The sequence below is a fragment of the Aphelocoma coerulescens genome, chromosome 10 (genome assembly GCF_041296385.1).
Source record: "Aphelocoma coerulescens isolate FSJ_1873_10779 chromosome 10, UR_Acoe_1.0, whole genome shotgun sequence".
Classification (NCBI taxonomy): Eukaryota; Metazoa; Chordata; class Aves; order Passeriformes; family Corvidae; genus Aphelocoma; species Aphelocoma coerulescens.
In genome coordinates this window covers 4,610,155-4,637,802 of record NC_091024.1, presented here as the reverse complement: position 1 = coordinate 4,637,802, position 27,648 = coordinate 4,610,155, and the positions used below count along the sequence as shown (strand labels likewise).

Below are 27,648 nucleotides of genomic sequence, written 5' to 3'. Positions count from 1 at the left end.
TCATAGCCTGAAAAGCTGATGAAAAGGAAAACAGTCTGCACTGAAATAGGAACTGTTTATTTTTTTTTGGATAGAAGGACAGTGAAATCAACAGTTTGGGAGAGTCCTTATTACAATTTTACCTGGTATTGCTGCAAGAAATCCCTTGGTATCACTGGTCCAGAAAATCCATGCTGTATCCATGTTTCCTACTGGAAACCTAGGGGCTATTGAGTCCAGGTTTGGATGAGTAATGTGAGTGATAAGGAAATCAAGAAAACATCAGATTTCAGGCCCTCAAGCAGAGATCAGATGGAAAATTGGCTGTATTTTCAGCTTCTTATTTTTGGGGGGAAAGAGGGGGAGCAGGTTTCAGGGCATTGGGGACTTTTTCCCTACTGCTTTTCTGAATTTCATGTCAATTTCTGGTTGAAGTTTCAAAGCTCATTGCTGTGACCATTCCAGGGGAGGACAACACAGTCTTTACAGCAGAGGCAGTGATTCCATTTCTGTGCGTGTTTGATTCCTCAGAAGCTGCTTCTTCTTTCATCCTTTGAAAAGCAAAAGTTTAAGGTTTCTTTTCTGTTTTTGTCCTGAAACTTCATTGTTTCATTCTTTCATCAAAGCCCGGAATACTTTTGAAAGGAATTTTTTGATTAAAAAGGAATCTTTTTCTTTTTTTTTTTTTCGTTTGTTTTGCCAAACTTTGTTCCCTGAAACACCTGACCCATCCTCTTGGCTGTTTTGGGAGCTTGGTTCAGCCTCCTGCCCTGACTGCTCCAGGGGCACAAAAAGCAGCAGGCAGGGCCAGCACTCTCCTAGGGACACGCTGGCTGAGGGTCCTGTCCTCACCCTGCCACTTTGGTGGGATGCTGGAGACTGGCAATGGCACTAAGCTGCTGCTGGCTGATCACAAGCTGCCCCTCTTTTGCTTTTCCTAAGGGCAAGGGTGCTCACCCGTGTGTCTGCCCTGATTTCCAGTCTGGGTAATTATGTTCTGCTCCATGAGCTTCCTCCTGCTGGTTCAGGTATTTGGATTATTTGACTTCACAGCTCCAGGACTGCTCCGTGCTGGGGGGGCTGCGTTTCAGGGCAGGCTGGAGCATTTCTCCCAAGCACACGCTGCTTCTGCCAGGGATAATGCAAAAAAAAACCCCAATCCTCTTGACCCCAGCGGGATCAGGATTTAGGGTCTTGTTTCCTGGTTTTGTAAAACCTTATTTAAATTAGAAGTGTTTACAGGAATAGTCTCGATCCAACCAGCTGCAAATAGCCTTGGGAGTCTTTGCAATGAAAAGCATAATATAAACACAAGCCATTATTATTAAAATGGAAGAATATATAATGCCTTTGTACTTTGGGACAGCAGAGGACCAGAGCAGAGTTGACATGGGGGATAGTTTAGGCATAACAGGAAGAAACACATGTAAAGTAATAAAAGAAGGATTCAAAGTGTCTAACCATTTTCAGGTAGTCAAATATGAAAAAGTACCAGCCTTATTTAAAAATAAAGAGTAAAACAATGTTCCTGCTAACTGACATCTGGGTACCTGGCTTAGCTTGTTGAAATACCAGCAGGTCCGTGATGCAGCAAGTTTATGGCTTCAGCAAGGCTCATTCCCACTTCCATCACCCTTTCTCTCTCCTATATGTTCTGTTATTTTAATTCAGGGAAGAAAAGAAGAGCTCAGAAATGTCCATGATGTGCAGAGGGAGCCCGTGCTGTGCTGCTGGTAAGTGAACTGCCACACCCAGAGGGTCACTTCTCTCCTTGTGTCTGTTTTTCAGGGAGTTTTGCCATGCTTGGCTGTAAAGGACAAGCCAAACCATCCTGGATTAAAGTCATTAATCATGCTAGTTATCAGAAAGCTGCTTCTCTTGAAGCTGAAAGAATATCAATATCCAGCTCATGCTGTTGAGTCACTAAAATTTGCATTTTCTCAGACCTGCTTGGAGCACATCCCTGCAAAGGCTGGGGCACCCCGGGGTTAGCACTGCTGGGGAGTGCCAGCCAGGCAGAGCCCAGCACCACCACCACCAAACCTGCTGTTCTTATGAGATTGTACCAAACTGATGGTGTTCACTTGTATGTTTTATAACCAATAAATATATTCTCATCTTATCCTCTGTGGCAGAGCTTTATTTTTCAACCAGTGCCTTACAGAGCAGAACAGGAGCAGCCTGTGGGCTGCCCTTCCCCAGGGGAAATGTTTCAACATATCTGTGATTTGGCATTGAAAGGTAAGTTTTAAAGGCAAGAGCTGTTCTCTGGTAACCATGGGACTGCAAATGAAATTTGGCGTGGAAATTTAGCAATTCCAGGGAAACATGAACTTAAGCAGAGGTAGGGAATTCTCCCTTCAGTCTTGTTTTTTATCCCTTAATGTCTGTTTTTTTTTAAAAAAGTGTCCATCTGCTGTGGCATCTTAGGTGAACTCAGCAACATCTGTCAGTGTGCAGTGATCTTGTGACCGTGTCTTGTAACTGAACTGAGCACAGGGCACAACAAGGAGTTATAAATGTGTTTCTGTCTGAAGCTAATGACTAGTCAAATGGTGTTTGTCTAACTGATGTGAACATTTAATTAAAGACATACAGGAATAAAACCCAGGCTAAAGTATGTGCTGCTTAGGGTGAAGTTTTGTGTTCCTTTCAATGCTCATATTGACTTTCAGCTCCCTTTGAGGACTGAAATATTGTCAGTATCAGTGGCTAATTCTCTTTGCTTTATGCTTATGCTCCAGCTGTTTGAAGTAAAGACAAAAATAGAGCTTTGTATGCAAAGTGAGAAACAACTGGTGACCTCACTGACTGCAGTTAAGCACAAAGTGACCCTGAACTGATGAAAAAGTCACTTTGGTTTGACATGATATTACTTGGTGGCTACAGTGAAAGGACAGATGATTTCAGACAATCCCTGTCCTTGAACAACATGGGCTGTTCAAACAGGTGGGTGAAGGTTTTGTAACTAATGTCCTGTCGTTTCTTTGGAATTCTTAGAAATGGCCAAACAAGTTGCTACAGGGAAAGGTTAGTGTTTTGTTGGCCAGACTTTTGCTCCCTGGTGAGTGAGTTGCTCTGGCATCCACGCGCCAGCCAGCTGACATTGTGCCTCTGAGTGGGGACTGAACGCCTTGGATGGGACACTTCCTCCATCAGATGCATTCTGCCCATGGTCCTTGGATGTGGGGTGAGAGGACACCTGGAAGGTTTACAGGCAGAGAAGGAGGCCGTGGCTCCATCCCCATACCAGGTAGGAGAGGTGTGAGTTGGGTTTGGCTGGGGAAGAGGTTCTGGCTTGCCAGAAGGTGTGAAGAAATCACTGATGCTGCTCAGTAAAGGTAAGGGAAATTGTGATGCACGGGACTTCATGGGGATGAGAATTGGTACAACAGCCTGAGCAGCTGGAACTGACCCTCTAGGGAGATCCCTGAAGTCTTTATGAACTCCTATTGATATCTAATTGTTATGATTTCTGATGCTGTACAGGGGGAAAAAAGCAAGATGTTTTTGGCTCGTGAGCATAAGCTCAACATTGGAACAAGTACTTACAGAGCAAGCTTTTAGCTTCTTTCAGACAATCTGTGACATGTCCAGACCCTGGGCCACAATAAAGCTTTGCAGAGCTCTAATCCCAGGCTGAGACTAAACAATTGGCAAAGGAAGAGCCTGGTGAAGGAAGGAGAGGAATGTGCCTAAACCTCTGAAAAAATCTCTATTCCTCCTCCTGCCCCAGAAGGAGAGCAAATGGCAAATGTCCTGGAGAGGAAGGTGTGGAGTTGTGGCGAGCCAGATGCAAACAGTGAAGTACCACAAAAGGAAAAATAAAAATATTTACATCCTGATGCAGTTATTTGGGTAGTTAAAAGCAGTGGTTTGAAGAGGATTCAGGATGCTGTGTTCCTCTTCAGCCACAGAACTTTCCTTACCTTGGGAGGGAAAAGAGCCCTCAAACCAGGGACGCTCTGCAGAAGGTACAGTTCCTCCAGGGACTGCTGGGACATTCAAGGGGATGTTTTCAAAGGCTGCTGCTAACTTGGCATGCACCAGGAGCCTGTGTGTGTGAAGCTGTGGGGTAAGTGCTGCGTGGACGCTGTGTTTGAAGGAAGCTGCCCTATTCCCATTCCTCCTGGGGATTTCCTGAGGATATCCACCTGCATGCTGGAGTCCACAGGGACTGTGTGTGTCCTCGTGGACTTGCAGCTAATCCCGGTGTGTCCAGCACATCTCATGCATTCAGGGTGTACAGCCACTCTGGTCATCCCCAGAGCATTTCTGCAGTGGCTCTAGCATTCCCTGGAAGCACGAGCTGGGCTGGCAGCAGGCACAGCAGAGTCAGTGCACCCTGAGGCTCAGCAAATGGGGCTCAGCTTCCCACTACTTCATGCTGTGGAGGAGGGTTTAATCCAGTGAAATGCTGAGCACTTCGAAAGCATGTGAAACTGGGAGTCAGTCAGCCTCGGATGGGTGGAGTGATGGGAATTGCAAATGATTTTGTTTTAACGGAGCCAAAAATTGCTTCCTTTCCTCTTCAAGGTCTGTAAGCCTCTACAAAAAGAAAAAAAAAAAAAGAAAAAGTAAATTCTGAAAAGAGCACAGCTTTAAAAAAGCTCTTTCCCCCACCCCCCCCTTTTATTTGTGTCTCAAAATAGTTTGCCAACATTACAACAAATTAGAAAACACCTTCATTTTCTTTAATTTATTCTTTGTAAAAATTTCCTCTAACTCCTGGTCCTCATTCAGAATCTATTTTTATGGACATCAGAAACCAAGGAACTTGTAGTGATGTTTATACAGAATATGTGAGCATAACCTTCTTGTTGGGAAAGTTATTAGATAAATTTATAAGAAACCAAGGCTGACTGGGAAAACAGTCAGAGTGTTGCTTTTGAATCCAGTATTGATTCATTGAGAATTAAAGTCTGTTCCTGAGTTTAATCCTCCTCTTCTTGCTAGTAAAAATGAGCAGCTGATGTGTGGGTGGCAAGCACAAGAAAAAGATGTGGAGCAGAGGCAGCTACGCTGCTGCCATGAGCTGGGACTGAACAGCATTTCCATTAGCAATCCCCAGAAATTCGTGTGTTTATTTTCTGAAGGCTTTAGCTGTGCCTGTGGCTGGGTGTGTGAAAACCCCCTCTGCACAGGAATGTCACTGTAGCAAAGGCTGGCATGTTCTCAGGTCAGAAAAGCAAATGTGCACCTCAAATCCATCTTCCCAGCCGGGGCTAAAATACCGAATTCCATGAGCAGGGTGAGGGGACCGGCTGCCATGCAATGTCAGCAAGAAGGGAGCAGAGGCGTTAATTTAACAGCTCCTCCCTCTCTCAGGATCAGCTTCCAAATCGATGTTGGCCTTCCTGCATATGCATGAGGAAACATGCAGCAAGGCTTCAGAGCTTGCTACCAAACTGCTGCAACCCCAGCATCAGCGGTGGCTGTGGGAGGGTCTGGGCTTGGTGTACCACGGCCCTGGCACTGACCCACTGGAGTCTCTGAGAGCATCCCCTCGGCAGAGGTGGGCCTCTGGGAACAGACATTCTGCTCACAGGTCATCCCAAGCACCCGGCAATTTAGTGTCTGCTGAGAGTTCACTCCCCATCAGGCTAAAAGGCGCCTCTTCCCTGTGAGCTTTCCCTGTTCTCTGGGGATGCTGCTGGATCCCCACTTTGCCCCCATGCAGGTTGGTGCTCTCTTTCACTGGGCAGTAGCAGCAGCAGAAGCCACATGGTTTCTTGCCCCTGTTTGACATCTTTTTCAGGAGAGATCAGGTAGTTGCTGCTTTTTTCCAGTCCTTGCCTCCTTTTTAATGGATTGTGAATGATCCCATTATGCCCTGCTTGACATGCTGAAAGGAGCTGTCTCCAGCAGATGCTGAAGGTACATCCTCCAAAGAGAGTCAAGCCAGTCTTAAAAAGCACTTTTAAATGCTCGGTATTGGGAGTAACTTTTAAAAAATTTGTTGCCAGGTTTGGGTGGTTGGCCCAGAGTTGTGCAAGGGGGTGAGTCAAGGTGTGTTTTTCTGGTAGTGCCTCCCCGGAAAGCTCCTCTCTGACCTTTCAGATTCAGGGTGTCTGTGTGACCCCACCACGATGCCAGTGACAATCCAGCTTCCTCAGAGCATTTCTTCACCATTTTGTTCTCAGAATTGTCTGCAGTGCGTTGCCTCCAGGATTAAAGCCGTGGGAAGGGCAGTGGTCAGGGATTCCTCTCTGCAGTCTGCTTTCTAGTACAGCATCGCCGCTGACACCTGCGGTAGCAGCCAGCTGAGGACTAATGGTTTCCTGCATCTACTTTTAGCATTGTCTGCTGCTATTGTTCACTTTTTGGAAAGGTTCAGCAGCTGGGAATCATTTCAGAGAGTCTGCCTTGCCAGATCCAAGGATACGAGTCCCACTTGCCATTGCCAGGCAGCTTTTAATGGCTAGATAGAAAAGCTTTTCTCGCCCAAGAGAGAAGTCCCAGATGGTATTTGAGGAAGGCTGGAGATGATAGGCTTAGGCCGCCGCTTGCATGGCCCTTGTGCTCTCTGAGTGCCTGAATCTGCAAGGGAGATTTGTTGACACTGGTGGTTACATCAGAGCTGGAGTCAGCCACGTGGCTCCCGTTCAAGGATGCAGCGTGCGGCCGTATCCCCACGCGGCTCCCAGCGCTGAGCCGAGGAAGCGCTGCCTTGCAGGAGATAACTGCTCCTGAGCCCACTCCAGCAGCACACAGGGACGAGGAGAGTCATTGTCTCTTCCTCCTCTTGTATTGAATGGTAAAATCAGACATGCCACTGCTTACACCCAGTACTTGGGAAAGATGCTTAATTGAGAGGTTTTGAAGGAAAATTCCTGAGATTATCCTCCAAGCAGCATTTTTCCAGACCTGTGTTAGTCAGAGCTGAATCAGAGGAGTCGGATCCTCTTGGCCCTCTTGGCTCCCAGCCTTTCCAACCCAAGTGCCAGTTAATACTAACACTGCAATGAACTCGGGCTCGGTGCGAGCCGAATCAAACACCCTACCTCAGTCACAAAATAAGCAGGATATTCTTTGGACTGTGGCAGATCAGACACTGCGAAAACATCGGAGCCCTGGCACACAGCTGATGCCTCTGAAAATGACATGTCTTCCCAGTGTCTGATTACTTGTTTTGATCTCTGCTGATGAAGATGGATGCAATCAGGGAAGCCATCCCTGGTGAGTAAGCGGGGATATAAAACCAGAAGCCATTTTGCACCACCTGATGGTAAGTACTGTGCAGTTCTTGGCTCTAAAGAAAGCAAAGGCTGAGAAATTTCTTGATGTAGTTTCCTACCACTTTGCTGTCAGGTTTGTGTCAGAGGTAAGGTCATGAGCTGGACAGAACAGATGATCCTCTGAGCTGTTAATGGGCCAGAACAAAGACATTTCTTTGCTACCTACTCAGTAATAGGAGAGAAAATGCATGCCATCACTGCCAAGAAACAATTCCCTTCTCTTTATTCTTGTGGACTCTTATATAATCTGAATGTATTTCCTGACCAAAACCTCACCAGTTGGAATCTGGCTTTATGCAGCACTAACACACGATTGTGCCCACGCTCTAAGATTTATCTGCAATGACCATCCTGTGGTACTACCTCTTGTTTAGTTCTTCCTCGATCGTTAAAGCAGAGCCTAATGACTGGGTCTGCAGATCAGGCTGCGTAATAATCACTAATAAATCTTGGCATTTTAATGGTGACTGCTGTACTTCGGGGGTACCTCTAATAATGTTTCTTTAAAAGAGCTCTGGCTTATCCAAAGTTGATGGTTAGTGCTGTTAAAATGTCAGACACATGCAGCCTGGTTCTGGCACAAATTCCATGGCGACGGCACTGCTCTCTGATAATGTATATCATTCAAAGTTATAGCGTTGCTAAGTGCATTCCTCTCTCCCACTGCTCTGTAACAGCATTTCAGCACCTGATAGACTCTACCAAGCCCTGAGTCTATGCTGTTTCCAGAGCTCAGGGCTGTCAAATACACTGTACCAAAGCAAACAAACATTTCCCTGACAAAATATTTCCTGTAAAATCTGGTCCTAATGCTATTTTAAATGCAATCATTGGATTACATGTGTTTGGAACCTATCATTTTACTTCGAGCTGTATCACCTTTATGAACAGTACAGATGTGTTTTGCATATATACACTGCAAAATGTGCTCCAGACTAAATCCTGGCTCCTTTCATTCTATTTTTCTTTTTATTTTTTTAGCTTATATTAACAAGTGACATGAAAAATAATGTGTGTTTTTGCCCTAGAGAAATTGGGGCACCTTGGAATTCTTTTTCAATGCTTTTTGTGTTGAACTAAGATGTGTGATCCATACATTTATCCTGTTTCATCAGTGGGATGTGACATGACAGCTACAAATAAATGTCTTTGATATTCCTCAGACACTGGCTTATATGATAAAACCTAAAGACACCAAGGACTACATGTGAATTTTAAACAGTGCCTTATGAATACAGAAGTGGGTGTCCTTGCCTCCCTGTGAATACACATGTCAATAAATTGCCATGAGCCCGGGGCAGAGCTGCAGAATCAATCACTGGAGACCAGAGAGAATCACATTAATTCTAACTTTGACTTTCATGACACTGCTTGTTTGTTTTTGCTGGGGGTTGGCTACGGAAGAAACAAAAACACCATTAGGTAGACTGGTTTCAAAAGCAGCTTTTGGCTTTGCGAGAAAATTCTGAGCTGGCACACTAAATAGACAATATTTTCTTAGATCTGAAATCTAAGAAACTGCATGCTTCAGGTTGGAAGTGTGAGCATGGCTTATCTGGGGGTTACACAAAACACCATTGCCAAAAACGCGTGGGTATTTCGGGGGGAGAGAGGTGCCACCGAGAGGTTACTCCGTGAAAATTTGTCACTCTGCAAACGCCTTCTCTGTTGTGTTTCATTACTTTCTAGCACATGTGAATATGCAGCCCTAGAGAGCCCTGACACTGGATGTGTTTATGCCACATTCCTAAGGCGTTTTTGGTTACAGCTGGTGGCTGCTTGCTGAGTGTCTATTTGGATTCCCGAGTGGATTTATCCTAAACCAAACAAAGGGTGAGGAGCTGCCCATGGCTCCTCGCTCTGTTCAGGCTGGTCCTGAATCAGTGCAAAGGTGTTTTCAGCCATCCAGCTGAATGGGAGTGGATGTGGTCTGGCATAAAGCAGGATTTAACCTCTTTTTTTTTTTTTTTTGGTGCCGTGAATGAGCTGGAAAAAAAAAACAAATAGTGACATTTTCTTGATACTCTTTTTTCACAGCTATCCATACAGAGAATTGAAAATCCTGAAGAATGGCTCTACCTACCTCCAAGTACCTGGCTGGAAGTTTGGGTTTTTTTCTGTTTGTAGTCTCTTCAGTAAGCACAGGTAAGTTTTCTTGCCATGGTTTGTAATGCTATTTTTAATAGGTTTAAATTGACCAGCTTTTCACTCTTGTATAAAAAGAGTCAAGGACAGAGTGAAAAAACAGGAGAAAAGCAGTTTTCTGGTGTGCCAATATTCCCAGTCAGGGGCAGCTGGAGTGGCAAAGACTGCAATTTCTGAGCAGGTGAAAGTACCCTCAGCAATCCCTCAGACTCTGCCACATGTTCTTAAACCAAACACAAACCCAACAGACTGCCACAAAGAAATAGCAAAAGAAACCTCAGGTCCTAATAGCTGTGGCTGAGGGAGGTGAAGGCGAGCATTTTCCTGCATTCCTCAAGCCCAGATGTGGAGAGCAAAAAGCTCTGGGCTGGGACAGCCCTGTCCCTTGGGTTTTGTCTCTTCCAAGCAGCTCTCTTACTAAGCAGTTTTGGGAAGGGGGAAAGGGGAGCTTGATTTACAAATTCTATATACAGCCAATTTGGAGGTTTGTATGTGTTTGAAACAAAGACACCATATGTCCTGCCCCAAACACTGCAGCTGCATGAAGCAACCTCTCATTGCCATGCTCAGGCCCCTTTGGTCAAGAAGCAAACATTCAGTTAATTCCTTGTGCTGGGTAGAATTTGCACTTTTATTTAAAAGATGACAATGAAAGTAACAATCAAGCTGTCAAGGTAACTGGACCAGCTGGCAGAAGATGCTCAGCCTGATGGTGTGATTGGCACAGCAGATGCTGGTGTTGTGCAAAGCTCCCAATACAAATTGGGTAATGAAATTGGGAATTTGGGTTCTCTGTTTTTGGTTTGTTGGTTTTTGATGTTTGTCATCCCAAATACCAGTGTAAATTCCTCTTGATTTCCCCTTAGGCTTCACTGCCTGCCTCTCTGTTTCAAAATAATGAATTTGGGGGCACAAGTCATCTTTCAAGACTGCAGGAAGCTCCTTGCATACTAGCATATTCAAGTAAATGGAAAAATGAGCAGGATTTTTATCCTGCCCAACTCATCTGGTTGCTAAATTATGCCTTTACATTTGAATTGATTCTTTTGGTTTTATATCACTTTTAATCATGATCAAATTTTTCTATTATCCTTATTCTCAGGGAAATAACAGCTCTTCTTTTTTTTTTTTAAATTGTTGGCAGTGTGTATTGCAGTTATATTTGAACATCTATTTGCAATGCAAGCCCCACTCCCTGTCTGAAATATTTATCTTTTCTGGCTTTTATTAATACTGTGTGTCTTCTGGTAGGAACCCAGAAACACCTCCTTATTTTTCTCAATTACTGTAAATTGGAGAAAGTGCCTCTGACATTACTAGTACAATTCCAGCTGGCACAAAGGTATCAAAATCAGGTCTTGGATGTTTATCTGTATCTGACTTGCTGGCTGGTAGATTATTGGCCCTCTCTGATTTACTTCATGTATATGGGAAAAGCTTGCAGAGAGACAAGGTCCGTGCAGTCCACATGGAACATCCCTTGCTCACCTTGAAAACTGCTATTTATTTGGGCTCTTAAAGTCTGGAGACTTTAAGGCCATGGCTGGTCCAATTCTATTGTTTTCTTAAGACGTGAAGCTGGTGGAGGAACGTGAGAGGAAACTGAATGCAGATGGACAGATTTTGTTTCTGTTGCTGTGGAATTACAGATATCCTTCAAGTTCCACAGTGGCAGCACAAAACAACTGCCTGTCAACTGCACCAGCACCAGGAAATGTTTCCTTGCATGGATTCACATCATTGTCCTTTCCATTTCCTGGAGGCATTAGTATCTGTGGGGCAAAACCCACCCAAGTTTACTACACCAAGGTCCAGAGACCTTGCTGAGATCAAGGTGTTTATCCCATGCTCATTGCCACTGATTTGTGGATTCTGTAGTTTTCTCCATGATGTTTTTGTTTTAAGGGATAAAAACTGGAAAGTTGGTGAGAACTCCCAGCCCTTTCTGAAGGCAAAGCGCTCATTGGTCAAACTTCCACTGACCTCAGCTTCCTAGGATTAGAAAGGGTTCTACCCTCAGAAAATATGCATCACACATGAGACTCTCACTCAGAGTTTTGTTGATTAGAGTACAACATGAGGCTCAGATATCAACTGAGGTTGTATCAGGAAAATATTTTATCTTAAATAAATAGTTGCAACATGAGGCTCTTGGATGTGGTATGAGAGCTGTTCAGACTAACACGTCATGGCAGCCCACCATCAAATTTGTGTGTGGAGACTGGAGATGTGTGATCCCAAAGTGAATTAATCCTTATTGCTTCTGCCTGGAAAAGCTCAAAAAACCAGACACACTTTCTCTTTTTCTTTCTATCTCCAGTGAAAATATATAATGCAAACGTATTTTAACATCTTTATATTAAACAAAGCGGGTATTTTGGGGACATTTTTAATGGTAGTAGTTGTTTTAACCTTTTATCCACACCTTCCCTGGGCTTTGTGTCTCGATGGTAAGGACAGAGCTGAACACCACTGCAGGAAGGGCTCAGTTAAAGTCCCTTCTCTGTAGTTTTCTAGAAACTGCAATCCCCTTTGCATTGGGTTTTTCCATGCTTCCAGAAAACAGAAAACCAAACAGCTTAAGCTGCTGTTTGTTTTCTTTTGGTTGTGACCCACGTGTACTCTGCTGCACTGAGGTATTGCTGTGTTCCAGGGAGTCAGCCAAGAGGGGGGATGCTGAATGACACTGTAAAGGTGCCCAGGTGCAGAGCTTTCTGTCTCACACCAAACAAACACTGATTGTCCTCACTCTCCATCTCTACCCAGCAGAAGCAGCTGTCACGTGTCCTGACAGAGATCCCGAGCTAGAAATCTGGAACCCAGGTCACAACAAAGAAAACCGCGTTGAAATCCGCAGTGGCAGGAAGCTGCTTCTCTCTTCTTCTGCCACTGTCCACTCCATCCACATCACTGATGGAGGTAAAATGTGCTGCTGGCAAGGCTGGGTGGCATCTGCTCTCCACTGGGACTGTTTAAATCACTGTGGGTCATGCTGGGAGAGCTTCCTGCTTCTTGCTGAGAAGTGGGTGGCTACTGGGCAAACACAGCTTTACCTCAGTTGGGGGCTGGGTGGCAGCTGAGGTGCTGAGGTTCTTTGACCATTGTAACCAGTCCATTTGCTGTCCTGTCTGGAGAATTTACACAAGTAGCTCAGTGTAATCATCGGTTCTACTTCTGCCATTTGCTTCAAAAATATTTTTTTACTAAACCACTGGCCTGATAGCATCATACTGCAGTAGTTATGTTACCTGGGCTTCAGGACAGGGCAGATGCTTCTGTGCCCCTTTGTCTCCAGTGACAGGGCCATAGCGTTGCTGGCATGAATAGCTTTTATTCATCTTAACTCTGAATTTCTGTCTCAGTTTTGAATGGGTCCTCTTCCATGCAAATCTTAATTGCATTTTTCGAGAACTGTACTGAATAAAAACCAATGTTTTCAGGATTTGTATTGAAAGCTGTTTGGGGGGTGTATGAAAAGAATTTTTCAAAAACTGAGATGAGAGCCCAGCATTGGGTTTAGCACAATGACACCACAACCTCTGATGAGCTGCTGTGTGATAAAGCAAATGTCTTAACCTTCTCTGCTTAGGAAAACTGGTCATTAAAGACGGTGTGCAGCCCATCGTTCTGCGTACTAGACATATACTCATTGAAAATGATGGAGAGTTACACATTGGCAGCGAGCTGTGCCCTTACCAAGCCAATGTGGTTATCATCCTATATGGGCGGTACGTATGCACGATGAAATACTCCCTCAGAACCTTCTGGCATCTCTCTTCCACGTCAGGGGATGAAAATGTTCCTTAAAATTACATGTTCTCAGGTATACTTACCATCAGCGCTCTGTGGAAAGTTCAGTAACTTTTTAAACAATTTAAATGGCCCACAGAAATTGATGCAGGGTTGGGGTTTTTTCTCTCCTACTGGGATATGAACACTGGGATGTTTGGGCATGCCAGAGAATCAGCATGCGCCTTCCCACCGCTCAAGCTGATTTTCCAGAATAGGCTTAAAACCTGAGGAGCTTTTTGTCTGAAAGTTCTCCTCTCTAAACATCCTTTCTTTCTGTATGGAAGTGGTGAGCCAAAGGATAATACATTTATGTCTTGCAGATGGGTACAGGATCTCTTAAAATTTCAAGGATGCTAAATTCGTATTTAGCAACTGCTAGACCTCTTAGCTCTGGTTTAGGGTCTTGCCTGTCTCCAGGATTCAAAAATGCAGATGTGGCATTCAGTCTGGGCTCCAGGCCTCCTCTGGCCTGGATATAATGAATGTAGCATGTATAAGCTGTGTTCCAGATTGCTCTTGGTCTTCAGTAGCTGCTACTATTCCTTAAAATAACTTATTCTCTGTACAACGCGGGAAGCTCCTGATTCTTGGAGTACCTGAAAGAATTGCACTGCGAATCATGAGACTTCTCAGGTCACAGCAGCACAAGGAGAGAGGCTCCTTGACTCAGATACAAACCCAAACCTGGTCCCTTTCCTCCCTTCCTGCTTTAGAGCGGATGACGGCAGCCAGCCAAACCCTTACTTTGGACAGAAGTATCTTGGAGTGAGTAAAGGTGGCACTCTGGAGATCCACGGAAAGAAAAAGCTGTCCTGGACTTTCTTAAACAAGACTCTTCATCCTGGTGGCATGGAAGAAGGTGGATATTACTTTGAAAGGAGCTGGGGCCACCGAGGTGTCATTGTCCATGTTATTGACCCAAAGACGGGGGCAGTTGTCCATTCAGATCGGTGAGTGACCTTTTGAGTGTCTAGAGGTGAGGATCTTTGGGAACAGGTTGGGGACAGCATCTCAGCAAGCTCAAACCCACACCTTTTAGCATCTTGTTCAAATGGGTGTTACTGCATGTCTGTACAATTCTTCCTAGACCAGCAATCTCCAACACCACGGAGTGAGCAGCGTTACTACCTTGCAGTCTGTCAGCTAGAGTTTCATCAATTTGGCTTGACACAACACCCTAACACACCTTGCTAGAGAAGTGCTTTTGCAACAGGGTGATATTACTGTGAACAGCACAAAAGAGTACTTTCTTTATAGTACTTGCTTTTCAGTTCATAAAGTTGTGGTGATCACTGCAGTAAATGTTTATGGGTGATTTTATCATTTCAGGTTTGATACCTACAGAGCAAAAGAGGAAAGTATCCGCCTGGCTCAGTATTTGGGCAGAGTTGCAAATGGCATGATCCTGTCAGTTGCAGTGAACGATGAAGGATCCAGAAACTTGGATGACTTGGCCAGGAAAGCAATGACCAGACTGGGCAGCAAGCATTTCCTCCACCTTGGGTTTAGGTATGTGCCAGTCCTGCCAGTTCTCCCAGCACAGAGGCTTTATTATGTTCCTGAGATGTCCAAATAGTTCCACTCTTTCAAAGTCACAAAGTTCTTTCACATGGGAAAAAAAATAAAAAAAAGAGGGAAACTTCTCAATGTGGAGTTTTAGCAGTTAATTAGATAGTTTCAGATGCACTCAGAGTCTATATTGGGTATTTTTATTAGCAGATTGAGGAATAGCATATGATTCACATTAAAAAAAAGATATTTTTCCAATATATTGTTCCCACAGGTTGCTTATTCCAACTTATTTTCAAGCCATCCCCCAAAGATTTAAGAAGCATATTTATACACACAAAGAGGATTAGATGGGCTGAGCATTAAGGAGGGTACAATAATTGCTGTGTAGCCCTGGCTGCATCCATACAGACACACATACAGCACATTCCTCAGCCTGTCCAGTACAGGTCTGGGGACTTGTGCAGCACAGAAATTTAGCAAACATGGATTTATGGTGTGGACTGTAAATACTTCTGTGGCCAAAACAGTGTCTGTGTTGGCACACACACTGTTGAGAACACTTGCTATTTACCCAACTGTAGCCATTATATTTTTTGTGTTTATCTGAATTTATGTAGGCTTTTTTTTTCTTATTTTGTAGGCTTTTTTTCATGAGGCACTAAGAGGGTGTCTGCAGAACACACACACACACACAATCTGCCTTACAGGGAGAAGTGATTCAATACAGCAGTCAGTGGAAAGAGACATGTGTCAGCTGGGCACACACAGATGGAGCAAGATCTGGGGTAGCTGATGAAGAGGCTGTGTCAAATGTTACAGGGACTCCTGTGCACCAGACAACACATTGCAAAGAATCACCAGGGGGGAAGGAATGGTCTCCAAAACCAGGGTATCTCCATCAGTGCAATTCTTGCTCTCAAATCTAGAACTCATATTACAGCCCAGTGGCCTGCTGAGGGTTTTTGTTGTTTGTTTTTTTTTTTTTTTTCAAATGATGGCATTAGGGAAACAGAACATGATTTTTGAACATTATACTTTTTTTCCCCAGTTGTGCAACAAGAAGGAATTGATGGGTTTTGCATATGTTTATAAAAGTAAATGGCACTTGAATTTTTTAGGCTCCTGTGGTGTTTTAATGCAAGCTTCTCATCACTTTGCCATCAATGTTTATAATGAAAATACCACAGAAATTAATCCATGGAAGTGTGACTTTCAGAGTTGCTATTGTTTGCAGTCAAAAGCTAATCCTTGCCATGCTGTTATCTGAAATACCCCAAAATTGAATTCCATGAACTACAGAGACGTGGATAAATAATGAGGTAGTAATTGGCCAACACTGTCTTCCACCAGCATATTGGTGTGTGGAAAAATATCTGGTGCATTATTTAAAATAACGTACTTTTCGGAGTGTTTTCAGAGTTTGAGTTCATCAGCTCTCAAAAAACCACCTTGTCTGGATGGCAGCTGGGACCAGACTTAGAAAGGCAGTTTGAGCACAGTGGAGCACAGGCAGCTTTAGGTGTTTCCAAGCTTTTCCTCTTAAGCAAATTGAACTTCGGGTTAACAAGATTTAGACCTAGGGGTTTACATTTCAGACACAGCTATAACTATGAGAAAGGATGTATGCACTTGACAGGTGCTTTTTGAAATTTCTTTGAAGTATCTTAGAAAAAAATGTTCAGAATGAGAAAATTACACACATTTTACCCTCTGTGGCCAAGGCAGGCTCTGGCTGAGGAGAGCAGATGGATTTTTCTTTCTAACACGCCTGTCACCACTCACAGCCCAGCACTGGGGTTTTCTGGCTGGTCCTGCTGAATCCTGGCTGTCAAACCTTCTCAGCTCCTGATGATGGCTGGGGCTGGCCATGGGCATCCCTGAGAGGATAAGAGTGTAAGCTCCAGGCTTAGGAAATTTCTATTTCACATTGTGTGAGGTGCCACTTGAGTCAGGCTATTCAGTCGTAGATTGTGTTGGTTTCTGGCTGGGGTGCTGGCAGGGGTTATATGGACAAACTCCTGTCCACCTCCAGGTGCTCCATATTCAGCCAGATTGTAAAGTTGTGCAACTCCCCCTTGCTGTAGCAGCGCCGATGAGCAGTGCTGATTTATTCAGCAATGTTTCTGTGCTCCTGGAATTTCTTTTAATTGCCTATTTGCTGAGTCCAGAACATCAGGAATGAAAGGAAAATCTTGCATTCCTCCTCTATTGTTTTCCTTTTGAAAAGTGTGTTTACTCTTTCAGTGTGAGCCGTTTCTTTTTCTCCCTTTTACTAATAAATGAAGAGAAAGCCTTTTTGCACTTGATGACATAGTTGTTCTCTTTGGAATTCCACACAAATATCTCCAGTTTGGCTCTGGACTTACTGGTCACATAATTTCATATAGCCCAAACAGATAGCATGTGTCCTTATGTGTCAGGGTTCAACTACTTTAAAACTATTTTTAGTGGTAAAACAGCTGGGAGAAACAAGTATTTTAACACATGAAATGGGGCCAAGCATTGAGTTGCAGAAGTGAATAAATCCTTATTCTTTAAATCAGTTTTTAATTATTTTTGAGGTGCCATAATTCTTTGTCATTTGTTTCGAATTGGTTTACCAAAAGAATAATAATAATAACAACAATAATAATAATAATAATAATAACAATAATAATAATAATAATAAATCTATCTAGACTGCTGAGTGATAAAGTGTCCTTCCTGCTCCCATCCCCCCTCTCTCCCTGGATGGAGATCACAGCCCATCAGTGCCTTTGGCAATTGGCACGCAGGCAAATTTTCCAGCAGGAGCATCTGGCTCGCTGGCAGGCTCCTGAGGCAGTGGTGTTGGCAGCTTCCCCTGTGCCTGGCCAGTGCTGAGGACACACTGCTGGGACTGTCCCCTTGAGCAGCAGTGTCTGGTGGGGCCATGGCACAGTGTGGGCTGCACCAGTGCTCACCCAGAGCCTGCCCTGCTGCCCCCAGAGCAGCAAATCCCAGCCAACCCCAGCCCACAGCAGCCGTGATTTGGGTGTGTTTTAGTGGCTGTCAATGTCTGTATGTGTTTCCTTCTGGAGTCCCAGAGTGGTTTGGAGCTTTGTTTACATTAATGTAAGGTGACCTGCAATAGTCTTGGTGCAATTGAAATGACCAGATATTTATAACTATAGAGACATGACCTAAACTCTGTGAGTGTTTGCTAATTCAGGACAGCCTCCCTACCACCCTGAAAGCATATTTTTTATTCTCTTGGTCATTAAGGGCAGATATGGCTGAACTACTTCTACTTTGAAGGTAAAAATCCCCCCTGATCTCTACTAATTGGGTTCACCTCCAAGGCTGGGAGGTACTTGAGTCCCTGTCTCCACTGATTTCTCATCCATGTGGTCATTCTCCAGCGTGGCTGATAGCTATTGAACCTACTTGATCAATAACCATCAGATGGTAATGAACTGGCTTCTGACATGGGATCAGTTTTGAATAGATAATTCAGAGCCATAAACCTTTACCCTTGTTCAATGTTCAAAAGAAGGAAACTAGATATGAAGAGACTATCTAAGCATTTTTATTGTCATTTCCTAGCCAGTCTATTAGAAATTCTCATGGGTCATTCCAAAGACTATTGTCATACACAAGGTTTCAGTAGGAGCGAAATTTATTTAAGCAGAAGTGGTTTCTTTTCATATTCTTCAGTGTACACATGTACATACACAAGATTTATTTTCAGGCTCCCCAAGGAGTTGCCAGTGTCTCCTGGGTTTGTCATACACAAGTTTCTTTAAACACTCATTTTAAAAAGAAATACACTTGTTACAGGCATGTTTTAAGTGGGGATTTGTCTTCAAACTTCCTTCTCTTCTGATTTATTTACTGAAGAAATAAAGAGTGTTAAGATAATTTTAATTTTAACTAAGCTGCCTGTGACACTAATCAGACTGTTTTGAATGTGGTGACTCTGAGAAATTTAAGAACATTGGGCTGTAAGAAATATGCCTCTCATACTTGACATAACGTGATCATCTCTCATTTTCATTTTTCAGGCATCCATGGAGTTTTATTACCATTAAAGGAAATCCTTCCTCTTCTGTTGAGGACCACATTGAATATCAAGGTATTTAATGCACAAAATGCTGTCTTGACTTGATCTCTGAAAGGTACTGGACTTATAGCTGAGATTAATTTGGCCACTGGAGTTTTTACTTCCCACTGCATTGCATCGAAGCTATGAGCAATTTATGGTTTGACACATTTGACTGAATTGCTCTCTCTATGTATTGCTTCTTCCCCCTAATGCCTCTGAAGTAGCTGAGTGGGGGATAGCTTAGGTTATCCAAACCCTCAGATAAAAGGTGAGATCCTGCACCAGCGTAAATCCGTGTAACTTCACTGAGCTCAGACACTGCCTCTCTTGAGACACAAATCTGTGGAACAGACCCAGTTCACACCAGCTGAAAATTTAATCAGTGTATCCTGAATTAGTAGCCTCAAATCCTCCTGTGAAACCATTTTCTTGCAAGCTGAACACTTCAGAGTCTCCGTCTTCCCATGACATGAACAACACGACTTGCTAAAACATTAAATAAAAATAGCAATATATGACAAAAAAATTGTGGGCTTTATCCTCTCTGATCTTTGAAGATTTTTCTTCCTGATTGTCCATGCAGTTACAAAAGTGCCTGAAGCCTCATTGCAAGATCAGTAAATTTTTGTGGAAGTTGTGCTGGGCTAATTTTGAATAATACAGTCAAAATATGCAAATAAGCTCACAGACCATTACATTTCCAGTTCTTACTCTTATCAATTGCATTCAATGATTTTGCCAATTGATTTCAATGACTTTACCAAAGTTTGGGTTTTTTTAACAGGTCACAAAGGGTCAGCTGTGGCCAAAGTATTCAAACTATTCAAAGCTGAGAATGGAGAACATTTTAACGTCTCTTCAACGAGCGAGTGGGTTCAAGGTAAGAGGTCTGTGGGCTATGGCACTTGGTGGTAGACAGCTGACAAATAGGGTGAATCATCCTTTTTACTGCAGTCCTTTTCCATTTGGGAAGAGTGGACTTGCTAGCTGCTAATTATGTCGTCACTAACCCTATTAATGAACGTCCACAGATTCTTGCCCCAGTTGTCTCCAGGACCCTCTGAATAACTGGGATCCTTTTCCCTTTTCTGCCCTGGCTATGAAATTCCATCTCCTGCGGTCTCAGAGATCACACACAACCTCTTACTTCTTTTCCCTGCACAGTCATCATGTCCATGTTTCAGACAACGCACAGTAACTGGTGCAACTTGATCTGAAGATCAGAGAAGGCAGCGAAGGCAGCCACAGATCCAAAATCCCTGTCTATTAATAATGCTTACAGTGCACATGCCAATTATGTAGCTTTTAATAACTCTGCTCTCCCTTGGCTGGTTGCTCTTCACAGCATCATTAAAAGTGGCTGACAGACTGGCAGGAAGAGGCAGGAATCAGATCATCAGTGAAGGAACTTGTGAATGATATCTGAGATCATATTATGCTTCATGCATTTTTGCTGCACTCATTAAGCTTGACTTTCAAATGACTATTCTTGTTTGCACTTGTCTCCAGATGTAGAATGGACAGAGTGGTTTGAGAAGCCTGACAAAGCGAGATCTAAGGACATGGAGAAGCTGTCTGACTTCAAAGCTGCTCATCCTGATAAAATCTGCAGGCAGCCCATTGACATCCAGGTAGGCAGGTTTACCACTCACCTTAGAAGGGCAAGTCTTCTTTGGACTGACACTGAATCCCCCAAATAATTGTGCTTGTCAGTAATTTTTGTTTCTAAATAAAATACACCAATTATTTTACCACTCTAATACATAACCAACAAGATCTTGTGTACAGCTTCGTGTTGTTCTGAGACAAATTTGATAGAATTGAGCTCCTTTCAGTAAATTCTGGCTCCTGGCATGAAAAAGTGTACAGATGGGGTCATTGGACAGCACAGATGCTATCATGAAATATGTGGTTCCCTGCTGGAAGATTAAAAGGAGCAAGCACATGAAAATTTCAAAGGTTTTAAATGGTCCTGGAATGGACCCTACCTAAAAAATTAATCACAAAATGTAATGAGATAGCACAACTACCAGCTGTAGCAGGTTGTCAAAAATATTGGTGAGCTTTCAGCCATTTCTTGGAGTCAATTGTTTAATCTCTGTGTAAGAATTCTGAATTCTTGAATTCTATTTGGAGCTAAGCATTACATTTATGCCATCAGGCCAGCATGCTGAGGAGCAGTCAGATGCCTTTTCACTGCAAAAACCTCTTTCAGGACAAAAAGTCCCCAGCAAGAAACAAGGGTATTTTTTTTGTATCCGTTCACCATATACTTTATATGTCTACCTGGGAAAAATACTATAGCAGAAGCATTGCCTAGAAAAAGACTATAAAATCTTCCACATCTGTGTGAGGCTGAGCCTAAGGTTCCTGCATGCTCTGAGCCAGTGGAGTTGTTCTTATTCACAAGAATGTGGCTATTGAAGTAAACGGGAATGCCGACAGTATGAGTGAAAGTTTCCAAGGCTAGATGTTATAAAAAATCTCTCTTGAACAGAAAGGAAAAAACTGCCCTAATATCTTCTGCCAGGTCTTACCAAATCCACATTCATTTCTGCTTCCATATATGTGTATTAGAAGTGACAACTGTGTTCAAAACAGGGGTCAGATGTTTGTTATGATACATCCCCTTCTAGAATGCATGTTAAAAGAGAAAGAAGATATTCTTCTGTCCTAGAAACAAGGCTTTTTTTTCCTCTTCTGCAAAATAAGTTACTTTTGGGTTTTTTCCCATGTATATTAAAAGCAAGACATTTTTCAGTTTATCCTGCAGATCTTAGGGCAAATCCTGAGGTAGTGTAATCTGGTACTGCTCACTGCTTTCATAAAGCTACACTGATTTATAGCAGCTGGCCTGCCCCAGCTCTGGTACATGGGAGAAAATTGAAGATATGATGATAATAACAGAAGCACAGCACAGCCAGGGGCACATTCCTCCAGCTGATGGTGCTAATCCCACACATGGCAGCGGGATGGATGCATTAATAAGGGAAGCCTGCACGAGTGAATCAGGATCAGACTCCTCAATGAAAGATGGTTTTTCTCCTGGTGCCTTGCCAAAATGCACACAGTATTTGGATTGCCCAATGCCATGCACCACATTTTTGTGAAAGGGTCAAGAGAAATGCAAGCTATAGAGACAGAATGTGAAATTTGACATGACCCTGAGATGTTGCCCCAGCAGGAACACCAGAGAGGTTACATCTCACTGCTTCTTGGCATGATACAGCCTTTTTTTCTCAAGGCAGCTCTACAGGCTGGTACTTGCCTGTGAGAAAAGGCCATTTCTTGTTTCTTTTGGAACAGGCAGCAGTGTTGCAGCAGCCTCGGGGTTTTTTTTGAGAGACTTATCCATGTAATGGAGAAATAAAACCCCCACCTCCTTCGTTCTGCAAGGTTCAGACAGAGCCTAGCCACAAGCAATGGAATGAGTACAGTGCAGAAGCCATGAGTTCATCTGGGTGCAAGCATCCGTGTTCAGTGTTTCCATCTGCCCTCAGATCAGTGGCAAGAGAAAATCTAGGGCACCAAGGCAGATGTCTGTGAAGCTCACAAACTCCTCCCAAAAGAGCCCACAGTAGAGACACAGGAGAAAGGCTTGCACCTAAGCAGTAGCTGCGTGTGAGCACCAGCTGGGAATGCCGGCTGGAGAGCACAGTCACGGGGGTTCATCATGCAGAGGTTGGGCCATCACCCAAAACAAAGCAAAGGCCTCTTCTGATGGCACAGACGTTTTGGTGAAAGCCCTTCACCTCACAGCAACACCTGTGTTGTATTTCCACCCTCATTCCAGGCAATGACGCTGGATGGAGTGAATTTAACCACTGAGGTTTTCTACAAGAGCGGCCACGATTACCAATTTCTGTGCCACGGCAAGGACCAGACAGGCGAGGGCTGCCACAACTACAGAGTGAGGTTCCTGTGTGGCAAATCTGGTATGTGCCCCACCTTTGAAAGCCAGAACAGAGAGCAGCAGAAATCCTCCCATGACTGGCTCTTTCTTGGTGTCAGAACAACTTCAGTAATTTCTCCAAGCTAAAGCTTTGGCTGGGCTATGGATGCAAACTCAGATAGAATGGCTGCAGATTGATCTCAGGAAACATTCCTGAGCACTAGCAGAAGAAGCAGGGTGGTTTTTCAAATACCCAGTAAGGCTGTGGGAAATATTTGGCAAGTTCTTTCCTGTAAATTCCTTGTCTTCTGCAAAAACATTTTGGAATGACATAGGATTAGTCAATCAGAACGTGTGAAGGCAACGGGGTTTGAAACTAATACTTCATTTTGCAGTTATTAATTCCAACACCTCTGCCCCTAACCTGCTCATTAGACAGGTTATTAAGATTTTTGGTGCTGGCAGGAAAAGAAGGGTGGAAGACTGTTGTTTTGCTGGAAAAAACAGTCATTACATTAAAGACCACTTGGCTGCTGTAAACAACAGCATCCAGCGTCCACAAGGGCTGCTGCTAAGTGGGTGTGGTGAGAATGAGCCACTAAGAGCTACGTTTAAATTTATCCTGGGGCTAGTGGAAAATCCACCTGCTTGCAGCTAAAGGAAAATACTTTCCTGTTTTCTTGCTTGCCAAGCCAAAGCCAGTAAAAAACATGTTGGGAAGAGTTAACTTTTTTTCTTTTTAGCATGAGAAAATCGTAATTTTTGTTGGCTCTCCAAGGCGGGGGTGGGGGGAAGAAAAAAGAAGGAGCAAGCTTTTTCTGATAAGATTGACTGAATTCTCCACCCTTGCATTTTGGCTTTTCAGTGAAACCAAAGCTCACAGTAACCATTGACACCAATGTGAACAGCACGATCCTGAATCTGGTGGATGATGTGAGCTCGTGGAAGCCTGGAGACAGGCTGGTGGTGGCGAGCACTGACTACTCCATGTACCAGGCAGAGGAGTTCCAAGTGCTGCCATGCAGAACCTGCAGACCCACCCAGGTCAAGGTAGCAGGTGAGGTGCTACATCTTATCACTCCAGCGTTGCAGTTCACAAATTCTGTCAATTTGCACTGAGGTGATTCCAAAAATAATTGAAAAATGTTGAAAGACTCCTGAATTTGATGGCTGGTTGTTAGATGCTTTTGGGATACATAACTTTTGTGTTTGAAAACAATCTAGCTTGATTTTGGTTCCTTCCTGCCTTCCCTTTTCATACCTGGCTCCATTTTTGTCCCCAAGCATGCTATTGAGTGGGTGTATTTACTTAACAGGAACAGATGCAGGTTATGCATTTGAAATGTTCAAAACCACTACCTAGAAAGCAGATGAGCACAGCTGATGTGAAGAGGGAGCTGGGGCAGGAGCAGACTGTGAGAGACTGTAAGGCTATGAAGTAATGTCCAGCTGGCTGCTTTCCTCAGTTTTAGTTAACAAGAACTGTAATCTTACATTTTAGAAATACTGTTTTGTACTACTGAAGCTACTGTTTCCCGTTTACTGTGTCTCCAGAGGGCATTGCTTAGAGGTGATGTATTAACCAAACATTTCTGGTGGCCAGTGAGTTGTCCTGAGCCTCTGCACTGGGGAGATGGAGTGGCAGGGTGTTGCCAGGGTGAGTTTGAGAAGGGGGAATGAGAGCCTTTGCAGAGCCCCAGCATTTTTCTCTTGTGGGTGACCAGCTCAAATGCAAAACAAATTGCTTTTGATTAATAGATTTTGTAGTCCAATGATTGTAGAGTGGCCCCTGGACACTGAGTCCAATTAAGTAGCATAACGGTGATGAAGCACAGACTATTACCAGCATGAGCATAAAACTGAAATCCAGAGTGGGAGATTTAATCTTCCCTTGAGTCTGTGAAGTCGTCTTTCCCTTCTAGAACCTTGTTTTGGCACACTGATAAGCAGAGCGTGGAAATAGCACATGAACTGCCCCTTATCTGAATAGATGAGGATTTTTTTGTTTCTGTAATTTACAAAAGCAAACATTGTTTTACAGTGTAGAAGTCCGTAAAAGCTGAGGCTCTGTTTCAGTGGCAGCATCTGCCTGGTGGTAAATCATGCATGTGACATTATCTTTGCTTCCACCCTGGCTGTTGCTCTAGGCAGAGGTTTTGTCTGTATTTACAGTAAGTTCTTTCTGAGAAACCATGAGGGCACTTGGAACCTCCAATGCACCAGGGAGTTCTCTCGGTTCTCTGAAATGAGCCACTTCAACATTATCTCTGATGCAACTTTTTCTGGAAGGTACCAATATACTTCCTTTGGCAGCTGCCTCCCCACAGAGCTGCAGCCATTCATTGTTGGAGGTGTGCATCAGGCCAAAAAAAATGTTATTCACAGTTTGAACGTATCAGTCTTATGACTTCAGATGTCTAGTGCTTTCAAAGAAGACACATTTCCAAGCTGAATATTTTTCTTGAGCAACTTTTGAGCTGTTGGACTCAGACTGGTGTGATACAAGTCACATCCTGAAGATGGTCTTGGAAGATTGCCAGTAAAAAAAGAGTAGGAATTTGGGCTTCCCATAATCAAATGGATCTGTGGAATTCATGTAGTTATGTTCATCTTCTGCAACAATGACAGCTAGGTTAGTTTAAGGAAACAAATAATGGGTTAAAAGCAATAAAAAAATTCATGTGAATTTCAAGTAAAGAAGCAGTGGAAACACTTGTTAAAGTAATTGTGCTCCTGGTCTCCGATTGCTGTTTAGGAGAATTAGGACATTCCTTTTATTACCACAAATGACATGAACACCAGGGCCAAAGTCTCTCCTTTCTTATATCCAGGCAACTCTATTGACGTCAATGGGATTTCACTGATTATATAAATCAAGGCAGAATTTAGTCCAGTTATAAAAATCACATCCAACTTTCTTGTAACAAAAACACATTTGCACTAGAAAATAAAATAATCTGCCTGAATCTAAGTTCAGTCTAGATGAAATGAAACCTGGGCAAGGCTGAGATGTCCCTGGTCTTTAGGAGCCAGGAGGTCCCTGAGCTGCTCTGTGCCTGGCCATGGTGTAACTCCATCCACTGCCCTGTGCCATGACATGTAATTAGCCAGAATAAGGATCATTAATCGCCCCTGGTCTTAGCACAGGTGAGCAGCCCTGGCACAGCCTGGCCTTGTGTGCCTGGGCCAGGCTTGTAATTGGGTGCAGAAGAACATTCATCATAAATGTCTGCCTGCCTTTTGCTATGGAGATAGGTGAGATTGCTTTGCTCCTTCTGAGAGAAGCCTTCCACACATACATTTATATACAGGGTCTCAGAGGGATGTCATTTGTAATAAGTGAAAAGGCTTAATTTTCCTAAGAGGTTTAGTTTAGCAGCTGAGAACTCCAAAAGTTTGCCCTTTGAAAGACAAATGATAAAACCATTCCTACCCGTGATGATTTATTTCCCTTTTAATCTTTATTTTTTTTCCTTTCTATTTATTTTTAAAAAGAAACCTAAATGTCAGATCTGAACTACTTAAGAGTCTCTTTGTTATAAAAAAGGCAGAAAACCTCTGCTTTGTGGACAGCCAGTTTGGCGTGGCAGCAACTTGGCATACCAAGGTTTAATATAATTTATGCTCTCATAGTTTAATAGTATTTTAATAGACATGGTTTAGCATATTGTGCCAAATAAGTCAAACTCATTAGTTAGCTCATGTCCTATTTATATTTGATACTTCCTGCTGAAACTCATACTTTCTTTGCTTGCTTGAAATGGGTTGATTAGGGCTTTTCAAAAGAACTTAATGAAGTTAATACTCAATTGCCATCAGGTTTTAGGAGGATTTAGTTATTTAACTATGGAATGGACATCTGCAAATCTCAGGGTAGAAAGTGAGGGAGGACACAGGCTCTGATCTTTTGCACTCCTTTACTGCACTAATGTAAAAACTGTGGCTCCCATGGGTAAGTGTGGTTTGCATGAGGACCCAGATCTGCAGGTCCTGCTCCAGTCAAATGGTCACTCACTTAAATGGAACTTTTCCCCCCACTTGCTTTCTTTGTTTAGCTCTTTTTCTCGCTTGTCATTTCTGTGCCTAGATTATTTTCACTGTGGGAACAGATTAAAACCGTTTGATCTTCCAACTTCACAAGGTTTGAGGAGGGATGACAGTGCAGGGCAAAGGGAGGGAGGAAGGAAGGAAGGAAGGGTTGTGTTGTTATGATAGAACTGGATAGTAGGAAAGATCAAGTGTTTTGTCTAGTTCCCCTGGGAAACAAGTCTTATCTGCATCTTGGTTGCTCTGTATGAAGTTTCTACTGATGCTGATAAGTTTCACCGTGGAACAGAAATGATGAAATGCTCTTTGTGCTCCTATATGCTCTTGATAAAGGATGAAAAAAACTATTCGTGCCTGGCATAATTGCTCCAATTATCCCACATACTGGTGAATCTATGATTACAAGCACACATCTCTTAAATCCTGCTTATTGGGTTGCGAATATTAGAGAGATAAGGAGTTTACTGGGACCTTGTTCATGCAGAGAACTTTGAATTAAAAGTATAAATATGTAGTTGTCCCACGAATTCACAGCCTGTGCCAGCATTCATGTGGTGCTGTAAGGATGGGAGAATTTACTCCACTATCAAAATTAAGATATTTTTAGAGGTTTAGGGTGTTCTGTTTAGAAGCTGGCATCATTTTGGCTGGAACTTGCCAAAAGTTCTTTTTTTAAGGTAACCCTGGTGCTTGAGGGCAGGGCAGGAGAACTTGTGAAATGGCCCTTTCTAGCAATCTTTCAGAGCTCCTTCTACCTTTGGGCATTGCCTGGAAGCTGAGCTGACAGAATCATACTCAGGTTTACACAGAAGTTTGTAAGGGTAGAGTTTGTGCCTGATTGCTGTATGTCTATTTGCCAGAAACTTAATTTTCCATGTAAAAGTGGATTATTTGTTGATTAAGACATCAGGTTGTACTGTGTGACTCAAGGAGCTGGCCAGCTCACCCAGCCCACGCTGTGTTACAGGCCTGTGGCTTAG

The 27,648-nt window shown here is 43.3% G+C and overlaps 2 protein-coding genes across 7 annotated transcripts in view; both read left to right on the top strand.

Annotated features, from left to right (window-relative positions):
- Positions 1–9,327, top strand: part of LOC138116653 (cell surface hyaluronidase-like) — a 49,387-nt gene extending 40,060 nt beyond the window's left edge. For 3 of the 5 annotated variants that reach the window (XM_069026168.1, XM_069026163.1, XM_069026164.1), the window contains 2 exons: positions 1,651–1,712; positions 9,255–9,327. In XM_069026168.1, coding sequence (XP_068882269.1) covers positions 1,651–1,712; positions 9,255–9,274 — 82 coding nt within the window. In that variant the 3' untranslated portion in view covers positions 9,275–9,327. Of the gene's footprint in view, positions 1–1,650; positions 1,713–1,767; positions 2,102–9,254 lie in introns of those variants that run through there. The other 2 variants (XM_069026165.1, XM_069026167.1) reach the window with 1 other exon arrangement.
- CEMIP (cell migration inducing hyaluronidase 1) overlaps positions 9,285–27,648 on the top strand; it is a 50,795-nt gene continuing 32,431 nt past the window's right edge. Inside the window, exons 1-10 of one of the 2 annotated variants that reach the window (XM_069026161.1) lie at positions 9,285–9,362; positions 12,129–12,281; positions 12,952–13,090; positions 13,868–14,104; positions 14,484–14,663; positions 18,689–18,759; positions 19,514–19,609; positions 20,239–20,360; positions 22,523–22,664; positions 23,487–23,678. In XM_069026161.1, coding sequence (XP_068882262.1) covers positions 9,287–9,362; positions 12,129–12,281; positions 12,952–13,090; positions 13,868–14,104; positions 14,484–14,663; positions 18,689–18,759; positions 19,514–19,609; positions 20,239–20,360; positions 22,523–22,664; positions 23,487–23,678 — 1,408 coding nt within the window. In that variant the 5' untranslated portion in view covers positions 9,285–9,286. The remainder of the gene's footprint in view (positions 9,363–12,128; positions 12,282–12,951; positions 13,091–13,867; positions 14,105–14,483; positions 14,664–18,688; positions 18,760–19,513; positions 19,610–20,238; positions 20,361–22,522; positions 22,665–23,486; positions 23,679–27,648) is intronic. The other variant, XM_069026162.1, reaches the window with a different exon arrangement.